General features: G+C 39.7%; 1 protein-coding gene across 1 annotated transcript in view; it reads right to left on the minus strand.

Moving 5' to 3' along the window:
• LOC124556456 (protein purity of essence) overlaps positions 1–14,210 on the minus strand; it is a 443,522-nt gene that overhangs the window by 413,865 nt on the left and 15,447 nt on the right. The window contains exon 2 of the mRNA XM_047130407.1: positions 5,858–5,955. Within this exon, the coding sequence (XP_046986363.1) occupies positions 5,858–5,955 (98 nt within the window). The remainder of the gene's footprint in view (positions 1–5,857; positions 5,956–14,210) is intronic.

Genomic DNA, 14,210 nt, shown 5'->3' on the forward strand with positions numbered 1-14,210 from the left:
TGGCAGCAGCAGTGCACCGATGTGATGAACATGAGTTGCAAGGATTCACAAGCTTTCTAACACTGCCCCTCCCACTCTGCCATCAAAAACCCAGAAAACTGTGTAGCCCATGTGTCATTGCAATCTACAGTGCCAATGAACTTGAACTGAAAGTGATGTGTGTTACTGGTAATAATACAATACTTTTATTTTTTCCATTATGAAAGGTATCATACAGTATAGGCTAGAAGCTGCAAGTAATAGCATATGCAGAACACGGAAAAAGAGCAGCTAAGTGGCATTTCGACCCTCCATCAACAGAAAAAACTATTCATGGCTGGTGGGCTAGTAAAGCAGAACTGAAAAAACTGAGAAAGACTAAATGTGCAAACAGATGATTGAATGCAAAATGACAAACTATAAGATGACATATTGAAATGGACTCAAGGACAATGTCAAAACAGCATTGGAATTAATACAAAAATGATTCAAATATACGCTTGTAAGCTAGCACTACAATGGAACTTAACAGACTATAAGAGTGAAGTTGGTTGATGCTACAGGTTTATGAAGCGTCATGGACTTGGAATGCAAACAAAAACCAAATCATAATTTTCAAGCACAAAACAATGCCAAAACCTTTTGAAATACCGCCAGTATTGTTCACGTAAATGACAAGGGTTGGATGGACGAGGCTAGTATGAACTTATGGATTAACAGAGGGTGGGAGAGAAGGAAAGGTACTTTATTAAAGAAGAGTTCTCTTCCTGTGCTAGATCAGTTTAGAAGCCATTTGAAAAATTCTGTGAAAGAGAAATTGAGACAGGGAAATATAGAGCTTGCTGTTATTCCAGGATGACTTGCTTCACAACTGCAACCTCTTGACGTCTCAATAAACAATTTAAAGTTTATATGAGAGAGGAATGGAACAAATCAATTATAGATGAAACCCAACATGTATTAACACTGAAGGAAGCTTTAAAACAATCTACAATCAAACAAGTGTGTCAGAAGATAAAACATTCATTGTCTAGAGCGAGAGAAGACATTATCCTCAAATCTTTCAAGAAGTGCAACATAAGTAATGCTCTTGATGGCAGTGAAGATCATATCATATATGAAGAGAACAACTATGATGAAGAGGAAGAAGAAAAAGAAGAAGGAGGAGGGGAGAGGAGGAGGTTCAAATGACAATTTTCAAAGATTTTTAAGGGTCATATAAACTAAGAATTTTTGTAGTTGATTTTGCAATCTAATAATAAAAATGGTAAAAAGATTATTTTCAAAAAATTGTTTAAAAATTAAAGTGCCCCTAATAGTCTGTGAAATATGGTACACACAGTATTCTAAGCAGCATGTTACAGTAACTAAATACCTGGGGCAGCAGATGGACCATTAGTTTGTATCTCATCTGAAACCTTTGCTACACAGATATCCTGAATAAAACAGTTAGGTTGCTTTTCCGGACTTCAACTTCGATTTTGACCTCTAATTGTGCATGTGTTTAAGACAATTTTGGCTTTGTTACTTGGTACCGATTTATGGTCACATTATTTGTATCATAGTCCGCGATGGTATTTGTGGCCTATGGACCGGCGAACTGTTATCAGCTGCACAGCTAGCCACTCAGCACTCAGTCTGTTTCCATATTTCGTACTGTGTAACGTTCCGTCACAACTGCGTGTTCTATTGTGTTTTATGTGTGAAGTTATGAATGACTGGGAAGTGTGTGTATGTAACACAGAAAAACTGCATAAAAATTACTGGAAAGAAGCTGTTAGTGACGAAATAATGGATTCATTAATTATCAATCTGGCACTCACATCTAGTGACTCCATTTCTGAAGACAGTGGCAGAGAAACATCTGAATAAAAAGGTATGTGAATGGAATGTAAATTTATTTTGTACGTTTCTCACTACATTTACCTTCTTGTCAAGCTGTTCGTAAAGTAGAAAGTAGTTCTGAACATTATTATAGAATCCATTCTGCTGTGCAAGAATCTGTATCACCGGTTTCTCTTCATCTCACTATGGTTGCAAAAGATTGAATACATATTCCATTCTGTAATGTGTATCATGAACGGCTGAAAGCAAGGGGAAACTACAGCCGTAATTTTTCCCGAGGGCATGCAGCTTTCCTGTATGGTTAAATGATGATGGCGTCCTCTTGGGTAAAATAGTCCCCCATTCGGATCTCCAGGTGGGGACTACTCAAGAGGACGTCGTTATCAGGAGAAAGAAAACTGGCGTTCTACAGATCGGAGCGTGGAATGTCAGATCACTTAATCGGGCAGGTCGGTTAGAAAATTTAAAAAGGGAAATGGATAGGTTAAAGTTAGATATAGTGGGAATTAGTGAAGTTCGGTGGCAGGAGGAACAAGACTTCTGGTCAGGTGCCTACAGGGTTATAAACACAACATCAAATAGGGGTAATGCAGGAGTAGGTTTAATAATGAATAGGAAAATAGGAATGCGGGTAAGCTACTACCAACAGCATAGTGAACGCATTATTGTGGCCAAGATAGACACCAAGCCCACGCCTACTACAGTAGTACAAGTTTATATGCCAACTAGCTCTGCAGATGATGAAGAAATTGATGAAATGTATGATGAGATAAAAGAAATTATTCAGGTAGTGAAGGGAGATGAAAATTTAATAGTCATGGGTGACTGGAATTTGATAGTAGGAAAAGGGAGAGAAGGAAATGTAGTAGGTGAATATGGATTGGGGGTAAGAAATGAAAGAGGAAGCCGCCTGGTAGAATTTTGCACAGAGCATAACTTAATCATAGCTAACACTTGGTTCAAGAATCATAAAAGAAGGTTGTATACATGGAAGAATCCTGGAGATACTAGAAGGTATCAGATAGATTATATAATGGTAAGACAGAGATTTAGGAACCAGGTTTTAAATTGTAAGACATTTCCAGGGGCAGATGTGGACCCTGACCACAATCTATTGGTTATGAACTGTAGATTAAAACTGAAGAAACTGCAAAAAGGTGGTAATTTAAGGAGATGGGACCTGAATAAACTGAATAAACCAGAGGTTGTACAGAGTTTCAGGGAGAGCATAAGGGAACAATTGACAAGAATGGGGGAAAGAAATACAGTAGAAGAAGAATGGGTAGCTTTGAGGGATGAAGTAGTGAAGGCAGCAGAGGATCAAGTAGGTAAAAAGACGAGGGCTAGTAGAAATCCTTGGGTAACAGAAGAGATATTGAATTTAATTGATGAAAGGAGAAAATATAAAAACACAGTAAATTAAGCAGGCAAAAGGGAATACAAACGTCTCAAAAATGAGATCGACAGGAAGTGCAAAATGGCTAAGCAGGGATGGCTAGAGGACAAATGTAAGGATGAAGAGGCTTATCTTACTAGGGGTAAGATAGATACTACCTACAGGAAAATTAAAGAGACCTTTGGAGAAAAGAGAGCCACTTGCATGAATATCAAGAGCTCAGATGGAAACCCAGTTCTAAGCAAAGAAGGGAAAGCAGAAAGGTGGAAGTAGTATATAGAGGGTCTATACAAGGGCGATGTATTTGAGGACAATATTATGGAAATGGAAGAGGATGTAGATGAAGATGAAATGGGAGATACGATACTGCGTGAAGAGTTTGACAGAGCACTGAAAGACCTGAGTCGAAACAAGGCCCCGGGAGTAGACAACATTCCATTGGAACTACTGATGGCCCAGACAAAACTTTACCATCTGGTGAGCAAGGTGTATGAGACAGGCAAAATACCCTCAGACTTCAAGAAGAATATAATAATTCCAATCCCAAAGAAAGCAGGTGTTGACAGATGTGAAAATTACCGAGCTATCAGTTTAATAAGTCACAGCTGCAAAATACTAATGCGAATTCTTTACAGACGAATGGAAAAACTGGTAGAAGCCGACCTCGGCGAAGATAAGTTTGGATTCCGCAGAAATGTTGGAATATGTGAGGCAATACTGACCCTATGACTTATCTTAGAAAATAGAGTAAGGAAAGGCAAACCTACATTTCTAGCATTTGTAGACTTAGAGAAAGCTTTTGACAATGTTGACTGGAATACTCTCATTCAAATTCTAAAGGTGGCAGAGGTAAAATACAGGAAGTGAAAGGCTATTTACAATTTGTACAGAAACCAGATGGCAGTTATAAGAGTCGAGGGGCATAAAAGGGAAGCAGCGGTTGGGAAGGGAGTGAGACAGGGTTGACAAGCAGTAAAGGAAACAAAAGAAAAATTCGGAGTAGGTATTAAAATCCATGGAGAAGAAATAAAAACATTGAGGTTCACCGATGACATTGTAATTCTGTCAGAGACAGCAAAGGACTTGGAAGAGCAGTTGAACAGAATGGACAGTGTCTTGAAAGGAGGGTATAAGATGAACATCAACAAAAGCAAAATGAGGATAATGGAATGTAGTCGAATTAAGTCGGGTGATGGTGAGGGAATTAGATTAGGAAATGAGACACTTGAAGTAGTAAAGGAGTTTTGCTATTTGGGGAGCAAAATAACTGATGATGGTCGAAGTAGAGGGGATATAAAATGTAGACTGGCAATGGCAAGGAAAACGTTTCTGAAGAAGAGAAAATTGTTAACATCGAGTATAGATTTAAGTGTCAGGAAGTCGTTTCTGAAAGTATTTCTATGGAGTTTAGCCATGTATGGAAGTGAAACATGGACGACAAATAGTTTGGACAAGAAGAGAATGGAAGCTTTCGAAATGTGGTCCTACAGAAGAATGCTGAAGATTAGATGGGTAGATCACATAACTAATGAGGAGGTATTGAATAGAATTGAGGAGAAGAGGAGTTTGTGGCACAACTTGACAAGAAGAAGGGACCGGTTGGTAGGACATGTTCTGAGGCATCAAGGGATCACAAATTTAGCATTGGAGGGCAGCGTGGAGGGTAAAAATTGTAGAGGGAAACCAAGAGATGAGTACATTAAACAAATTCAAAAGGATGTAGGTTGCAGTAGGTACTGGGAGATGAAGAAGCTTGCGGAGGATAGAGTAGCATGGAGAGCTGCAACAAACCAGTCTCAGGACTGAAGACGACAACAACAATGTGTATCACATATTTATCAGGTACACTTACTACATTTATCGCAAGACGGTTTGTAGCACACTATGAACCAGACTGTAGCAACATAGATTAAACTTTCACTATTGCAGCTGTCTGTAACATAGTTACCGTTTACACACTTCCAGCTGAGTTGACAATGCAGCATTCCTGGTATGCTGTGCGACTAGAGACCATCAATGCTGTCGCCAACTGCAGTAATGTTCACTCCACCATGTTTTTTGGCTGTCAACTTAGCATCAGGGTTTCCATACACTATGTTGTTCACAACTTTGAACTGCTTAGTTTATGTCAGGCTGTGACACAAAACCAACAACTCCGATTTCCAAAATTTGCTAACTTTGAGCAACATCTATTGTGCTGGTGGTACCACACACACACACGCACACACACACACACACACACACACACACACACACACACACACACACACACGCCATAAATATTTTAGAATGTTAAGTACCACCATGAGCTGCTGATGCAATAAACCTTTATTCTCCACCAGTTTTGACCAACCAATCACCACCAGGTAAAATAATATAATTACATTACTCTGTGGAACTGTGCCACCCCATGGAAACAAACCCTCATGTCACGTGTGATTTACCAAATATACAGCTTTTATCATCATAAATACTACAGTACAAATAATTTCTTATGCCTCAAACATCTTTCACCAAGATAGAGCATCGTAACGTAAAACTTCTACAGCGTAATATGGCACACAAAATAGTCTTTCAAGAAAAACATACCTCTAATTGGAGCAAAAAAGTAATTGTATTTTTGTTATCGACACTAACCTGTTGATATGGCAGTAGAAAAGCCATCTGCTGCCAATACGGTGAATGATGTCAGGAAAGGTTCATCGTCTGGATCAGGGTTCATGAAGACTATCTCACTGAAAAAAATAAACAAGAAAGGGTAAATTAAGAAAAACTATTGCAGAAATTACCACTATTCATTAGATTTTTTGTGAAGGTTTAGTGAGGACAGTCTCAAAAACAGTGTTTTAACAGTAAGTTTCAAACGTATCCCTTGATATATACTGTCTGACAAAATAGTGAAGCTCTCAGAAGGGAAAGAGCACACAAAATGGAACTTACAGGTTTGAGATGTTATCTGTCATTATCGCAGAGACAAATAACCTGGCAGAACGAGTTCAGTTACCACCCCCCCATGGCCTAGATGTATGCACTGATTTGGTTGGGAAGGATGCAATAAAGCCACTGAATTGTCTCCTGAGACAAAATGCCCCACAAATGTTGTAATTGATCCTGGTTATCGAGGATACTAGCACTAGGTCAGAGTAGAAGTACAAGCTAGCCCACACACACTATCACGGACAAATCTGGTGATCTTGCTGGCTACAGGAGTACCTAAACATAATGCAGACAGTTCAAACACTTGCCAAGCATGGACGAGCATTGCTCTGTTGAAAAATGGCATCACAATACTGTCGCACAAGATGTAACGTATGATGATGCAGGATGTCTGTGGCGTACCACTACGCCATCAAAGTTTCCTCACTCACTGCCAGTTGTGACCTCACATCATACCCAATGGCTCCTCACACCATCATGCCACGATTAACAACGTTGGGCCTCACCAAGATGTAAGGGAAATGGTTCCTTTCTCTATGTCACCCCCCTGCACTCTGATGTTGGTCATCCAGAGTAGTACACAGTCATGTTTGATGACTGAACACAATGTGATACCATTTGTCAGCAGTCCACATATCCCAGTCACAGCACCCTTTCAAATGCTGCAATCTGTGCAGTGATGTCAACAGCAGCCTACACAAGGGGTGGCAATTCACTAGTCCTGCTGCTGCTAGTTTCCAACCGATGGTGAGATGACACAGAATATTGCACAGGGTCCATTACTTGTTCTTTGATGATAGGCGTAAAAGCGAAGGTGTTACAATGTGTTTGGTGCACAATACAACAATCCTTCCTTGCTGTGGTCAGATGTGGTAAACAAAAACCTTGACAACTAGTATGCCTGGTTCCACATTCCCATGCAGTTCAACATCGAGCCATTGTAAAATCTAAATGCTCCTAAAAATCTGGATATTGCACAATTTGACCAGCTGGGCCAAATAATGAAACATAATTAGGCACCTTTCAAACTACACTATGTGATCAAAAGTATCTGGACACCCCCAAATACACAAGTTTTTCATATTAGGTGCATTGTGCTGCCACCTACTGCCAGGTACTCCACATCAGCAACCTCAGTAGTCATTAGACATCGTGAGAGTAGAATGGGGTGCTCCACTGAACTCAGAGACTTTGAACGTGGTCATGTGATTGGGTATCACTTGCGTCATACGTCTGTACGCGAGATTTCCACACTACTAAGCATCCCTAGGTCCACTGTTTCCTATGTGACAGTGTAATGGAAACGTGAAGAGACACGTACAGCACAAAAGCTTACAGGCCGACATCGTCTGTTGACTGACACACTGCCAACAGTTGAAGAAGGTCATAATGTGTAAAAGGCGGACATCTATCCAGACCAACACACAGAAATTCCAAACTGCATCAGGATCTCCTACAAGTACTGTGACAGTTAGTCGGGAGGTGAGAAAACTTGGATGGTCGAGAAGCTGCTCATAAGCCACACATCACGACGGTAAACGCAAAACGACACCTCGCTTGGTGTAAGGAGCGTGCACATTGAACGACTGAACAGCAGAAAAACACTGTGTGGAGCGACAAATCACGGTATACAATGTGGCGATCCGATGGCAGGGTGTGGGTATGGCGAATGCCTGGTGAACGTCATCTGCCAGCGTGTGCAGAGCCAACAGTAAAATTGGGTGGCAGTGGGGTCATTCCATGTCAATTCAACCAATTTGAGAAAATGTTCCAGCTGATAGTCTCAGATTTGGCTGAAATTTAGCACACCAATGCTACCAAGTGTGGAACACTCATGTACAAAATTTTAAGTTCCCCTGCAAATTAGTTCCAGAATTATGGATTGTGAAAGAAGGTGGCGTGAACCAGAAACTGCAACCCTCATCTGGCAATCTATCTTCAGACCCAGCTTCAGATCTTAATAACTTTGGAACTATTCCACACAGTCAACTGAAATTTTTACAACCCAATAACATCCATTTAGAGAACACACTCTATGAATCAAAACACCAACAACATATTTCTGAGGGAGAATAAAAAATTCCAAAATGTTATTAAAAAAATGCAATACGTTAAAAGGTACATGCTGTAGGTGCCCTCTATGCAAAATATAATTCACTCGAAATGGGTATAATTTTTTTTGTGCTAAGCTTAATGTGGCCTAAACACACACACAGAACTCATCTTGCCCATATCAGCCACACAAACAGAGTTACATGCACACGAAAATACAAAAATTTGAAAAATTACCTGAAAAACATGGATTTTCGAAGTGTGGTAGCACAAAAGGGACAAGTGATATCCAAGCCAAATTTCACACAGCATAAGTACACCATCATATAATATGTGGCAAAATTTCAACTTGTTATTGCAAGGCATTTGTGTACAATAAAAGGTGACATATGTATTTGGTTATGTTTCTTTTAACACGATTTAGCAAGTAATAGTGATGATGCAGACAGATTGTTTCAGATAAAGCTGCAGCAATTGTTGGGAACCATTAGGCAACAGAAAGTTAAACAATGGTAGTTTTCAGGGACAGAATGAGTCATTCTTAGGCAAGAACAACAAAGGAAACAAGTAACAATTACAGGTTACTCATGTTTTTAAGTTTCTATTTCAGACTGGTCAGTACTGTTGTGGAAAGTCAGTATGGAGGCAGAAGAGTGTACTAGTGGTGCTTTTGTTCAAACGAGTTGCAGTATTGGTAGAGCACAAGCATCTGAATGTCATAAAACAACGTATGGAACAAAATGTGGCATTCGCTTTGTACTGTATGATCTGGATGAATCGGACCAAGATTTGTTGCTATGGAGATCTGAGATACACCCTGTGGGCACAAGAAGTACAGTTCCAGGAAACTTTAGTGTTTGTTATCATCATATGAAAGTGTTTCTGGATAAGTATTCTTTCTTACAAAGAAGTTGTTTTGATCCATTTCAGATTCATAAGAAGACAGTGAAATGTAGCCTCAGAGAAATTGATATAAAATCAGTATTGAAAGTGAATCAGTACATGAGACTTAACATGAAACCAGGACAAAAGTTATGTTCCAGGTGTGTTACACAGCTAAAAAATGAAGAATATTCTGATAATTTACATGACAGTGACGAAGAGTATCAGTCACCTACAACCACAGCGGATGAGCAATTAAATACTTCAGTGACTGCTCTTGGTTTGTCTCCCATGAAGACGCACAAAGTTGGGAAAAGAGACAGGCCCAGTTATGGTAGACGAAAACTACAAGACGCTCAAATGGAATTAAAACATAAAATAGGAAGAACTACCTGTTCCAAAGGAACAGAAATCATGCCAAAAATGCTCTGATTTGGACAAAATTGTGTATGATTTGAAAGAAAAATGTGCCATATCCACACGCCAGAAAAAAGTAGTTATTCTTACCCTTGCACCTTCCAGCTGGTCTATTGACTACACTGCAAAGGAATTCAAAGTTTCTACATATATGGTAAAGCGAGCTAGGAAAATAAAAGCAACCCAAGGAGTGCTTCCACAACTTCAGCAGGCTCAGGGTAAACAATTGAGTTCAGAAATAAAGACGCTAGTGTTGGAGTTCTATGAAAATAATGACTACAGCTGAATAATGCCTGCCAAAAAAGACTATGTAACAGTGAAAATGGAAAATGTACGTGTACAGATGCAAAAAAGACTGTTGCTATGCAACATATCAGAACTATATGTAGAATTCAAGGAAAAGTATCCCAATACCAAAGTAGGTTTATCATCTTTTTTCAATCTTTGGCCAGAATGGGTTGTGCCTGTAAGTGCAAGGGGCACACACAATGTTTGTGTATGTGAGACCCATCAAAATGCTAAGCTGATGTTTGCTGCTATAAAGGATTCTGGTCTGGATTACAAAGATGCAATGAAGCTGCTAGTGTGTGACAGCAGTTCCTACCAGTGCATGATACACAGGTGTGAAAAGTGTCCTGGTAAGGCAAATCTTGCAGAACACATGAATAACAAACTGTATGGTGAACTCCTTATGGATGACGATCAACTTGTTTCTCATAAACAATGGACACATATGGATCGCACAAGTCTTGAAACAAAGCAAAGTACAGTGGAAGATTTTTTTGAAATGTGTTGTCAAAAAATGGACAAACTGGCCACACACAGCTTCACAGCAACAGCGCATTCGGCTTATCTCCAGTTTTGTAAGGATAATTTGAAACAAGATGAAATTATAGTAATACTAGACTTTTCTGAAAATTACGCATTTATAGTTCAAGATGCCATCCAAGGATATCATTGGGACAAGTCAAGCAACTCTCCAACCATTTGCGATTTACTATAGAAGTGAATCAGGTGATGTGTGTCACAAACCTGTGCATTTTTAGTGACTGTTTAATTCATGATGCCATTGCAGTTCATGCCCACATTCGCACTGTCAGGACATATGTGAAAAACAAGCTGCCTTACATACATTTTGCGAAATACTTCAGTGATGGGGCAACTAGTCAATACAAAAACTGTAAAAATCTCAAAAATTTATGCATGCATTACCATGATTTTCAGATTCACGCAGAATGGAATTTTTTCGCAACAAGTCATGGTAGAAATGTATGTGATGGTATTGGTGCTACCATTAAGTACATGTCATCACGAGCTAGTCTGCAGCACCCTACAGAAGGTCACATTCTAACACCTCTTCAATTATTTACCTGGGTACAGAAAAATATCTCTGGCATACAATCATTCTATGTTTCGAAAGATGAGGTGAAATCAGATGAAAGGTTGCTAAAAAGCAGACTAGAACACGTTAAAACTGTTGCAGGCACAAGGAGCCATCATCACTTCTCTCCAGCGGACTCTGACGATGTGCAGATGAGCAGACTGTCTGGTTATAACTATAGGTTCATGCACAACATGTGTCTTCACAGTGTGTCTGACACAGGATTCAGAAGCAAAAGCAGCAACATACAACCAGGTTGCTATGTTATTGCTGTTTATGATGACTAATGATACTTAGGATGTGTTGCAGAGTGCTGTGAAGCAGAAGGTGATGTATTTGTGAAATTCATGGCAACAGCAGGACCAGCAAGATCATTTCATTGGCCACGCTTGGGAGACAGATGTTGAATTCCATTCGAACATATTCTTATGACAGTTCCAGTTCCTACCACAGTGTCAGGAAGAGAGTACAATTTGCCACTCAATGTTCAGAGTACAGTTGTTAAAGTGTGGGAGAACTTCTGTTCGAAGCACAATCGACTGGTTTTTAGAAGTTAAGGTGCAGTAAACATTAATGATAGGTTCTGCTAATCTGTCTCTATGTTGTTGCTTAGTGATTAAACAGTTGTGGGAGAGGATAAGAAGAGGCGGAACAGTTTTCAATATGTTTTTACAAAATTGTGTTGTGGAACAATGGCCACATCACCAAATACATCTGTCAACTTCAATTGTACACAAATGTCTTGCAATAACATGCTGAAATTTTGAGATGTGTATCATTATGGTCTACTTACGCAGTGTGTGAAATTTGGCTTGGATACCACTTGTCCCTTTTGTGCTACCACACTTCAAAAATCCATGTTTTTCAGGTAATTTTTCAAATTTTTGTATTTTTGTGTGCATGTAACTCAGTTTTTGTGACTGATATTGGAAAGATGAGTTCTGTGTGAGTTTAGGCCACATTAAGCTAACCACAAAAAAATTTGTACCCTTTTTGAGTGAATTATGTTTGGCATAGAGGGCACCTACAATACGTACCTTTTAACGTAATACATTTTTTTAATAACATTTTGGAATTTTTTATTTTCCCCTCAGAAATATGTTGTTGATGTTTTGACTCATGGAGTGTGTTCTCTACATGGATGTTACTGGGTTGTAAAAATTTCACTGGAATGTGTGGAATAGTTCCAAAGTTATTAAGACGTGAAGTTGGGTCTGAAGATACATTGCCAGATGCGGGTTGCAATTTCCGGGTCACGCCATCTTCTTTCACAAGTCATAATTCTGGAACTAACTGGCAGGGGAAACTAATACTTTGTACACGAGTGTTCCACACATGGTAGAATTAGTGTACTAAATTTCAGTCAAATCTGAGACTATGAGCTGGAGCCCCTGGTTGAACTGACATGGAATGACCCAGTGGTGTTATGGTGTGGTCGTGTTTTTCATGGAGGGGTCTTGCAGCCCTGGTTGTTTAGTGTGGCACCATCACAGCACATGCCTACATTGATGTTTTAAGCACTTTCTTGCTTCCTATTGTTGAAGAGCAATTCGGGGATGGCGAATGCATCTTTAAACATGATCGAGCACCTGTTCATAATGTACAGTCTGTGGCGGAATGGTTACACAACAATAACATCCCTATAATGGACTGACCTGCATAGAGTCCTCACCTGAATTCTATAGAACACCTTTGGGATGTTTTGGAGTGCCGACTTCGTGTCAGGCCTCATCTACTGACATCGATAACTCTCCTCTGTGCAGCAATCTGTGAAGAATGGTCTGCCATTCCCCAAGAAAGCTTCCAGAATCTGACTGAACATATGCCTGCGGAAGTGGAAGCTGTCATCAAGGCCAAGGGTGGGCCAACACCATACTGAATTCCAGCATCACCGATGGTAGGCACCACGAACTTTTAAGTCATTTTCAGCAAGGTGTCCGGATACCTTTGATCACATAGTGTATATCACTTGTTGATAATTATGTTTCACATAAGCATATGGCATATTTATGTTTTTCATGGTAATCACTAAACATCTGATGCTGTTCATACCCCCTATATGCCTTACAGGGTCTGATAATACTAAACTTGAACGCCACTAATGCACCCTGGTGGCCGTTCTACCTGTCACAGGCAATTGAAACTCTCATCATTTACATATCCACTGGGGGTACATACATGTACATAGTTACAATGACATGTGACTACGCCTTCTGGATGCTTCATTACTTTTGTCAGTTAGCGTATTACTATGTCTGTCTATTCTCTACACGTTAACGCACCAGTATGACTCCAGATTGAAAGACATACTATTTGGAAAAGGACGGAATTGTTTCCCCCTTACTGGACGCAACTTATTTCCTTGATTGGACATGAAATCATGAACTGCTGCATAAGACAGCAATCGGTTTGATGTTTATATAGCCTAAGTTCTAAATATTGGAATTACTCCGAAACAAGTATTCAGAGTTTGAAGAGTGAAAAGTCGCTAAATCCATCTACTTTACAAATACAATAATAGCAGAAATCGCTATACTTCAATTCAAAAAAGCAAAGCTGATAAAGATCTCTCTGTAATTAATACACTACTGGCCATTAAAATTGCTACACCAAGAAGAAATGCAGATGATAAACGAGTATTCATTGGACAAATATATTACACTAGAACTGACATGTGATTACATTTTCACGCAATTTGGGTGCATAGATCCTGAGAAATAAGTACCCAGAACAACCACTTCTTGCCGTAGTAATGGCCTTGATACACCTGGGTATTGAATCAAATATAGCTTGGATGGCATGTACAGGTACAGCTGCCCATGCAGCTTCAACACAATACCACAGTTCATCAAGAGTAGTGACTGGCGTATTGCGACGAGCCAGTTTCTCGGCCATCATTGACCAGATGTTTTCAATTGGTGAGAGATCTGGAGAATGTGCTGGCCAGGGCAGCAGTCGAACATTTTCTGTATCCAGAAAGGCACCTTGTGTGAATGCTTTGGAAAGCTAATCATTTGCATATCACAGCATCTTCTTCCTGTCGGTTAAATTTCGCGTCTGTAGCACGTCATCTTCGTGGTGTAGCAATTTTAATGCCAGTAGTGTATAACTGCGAAAAGAGACTAAATGCCATTTAGTGAGGACTTTCTCACAATTAACATGAGTGAAAACAGAATTACGAAAGTGTAAATGGTTCCAGAAATATTTCTACATCTACATCTACATCCATACTCCGCAAGCCACCTGACGGTGTGTGGCGGAGGGTACCTTGAGTACCTCTATCTCTCCTGCAGAGTCTTCCACTGGAGTTTATCTATCATC

This window comes from Schistocerca americana, chromosome X (genome assembly GCF_021461395.2).
Source record: "Schistocerca americana isolate TAMUIC-IGC-003095 chromosome X, iqSchAmer2.1, whole genome shotgun sequence".
In the NCBI taxonomy this organism is placed as follows: Eukaryota; Metazoa; Arthropoda; class Insecta; order Orthoptera; family Acrididae; genus Schistocerca; species Schistocerca americana.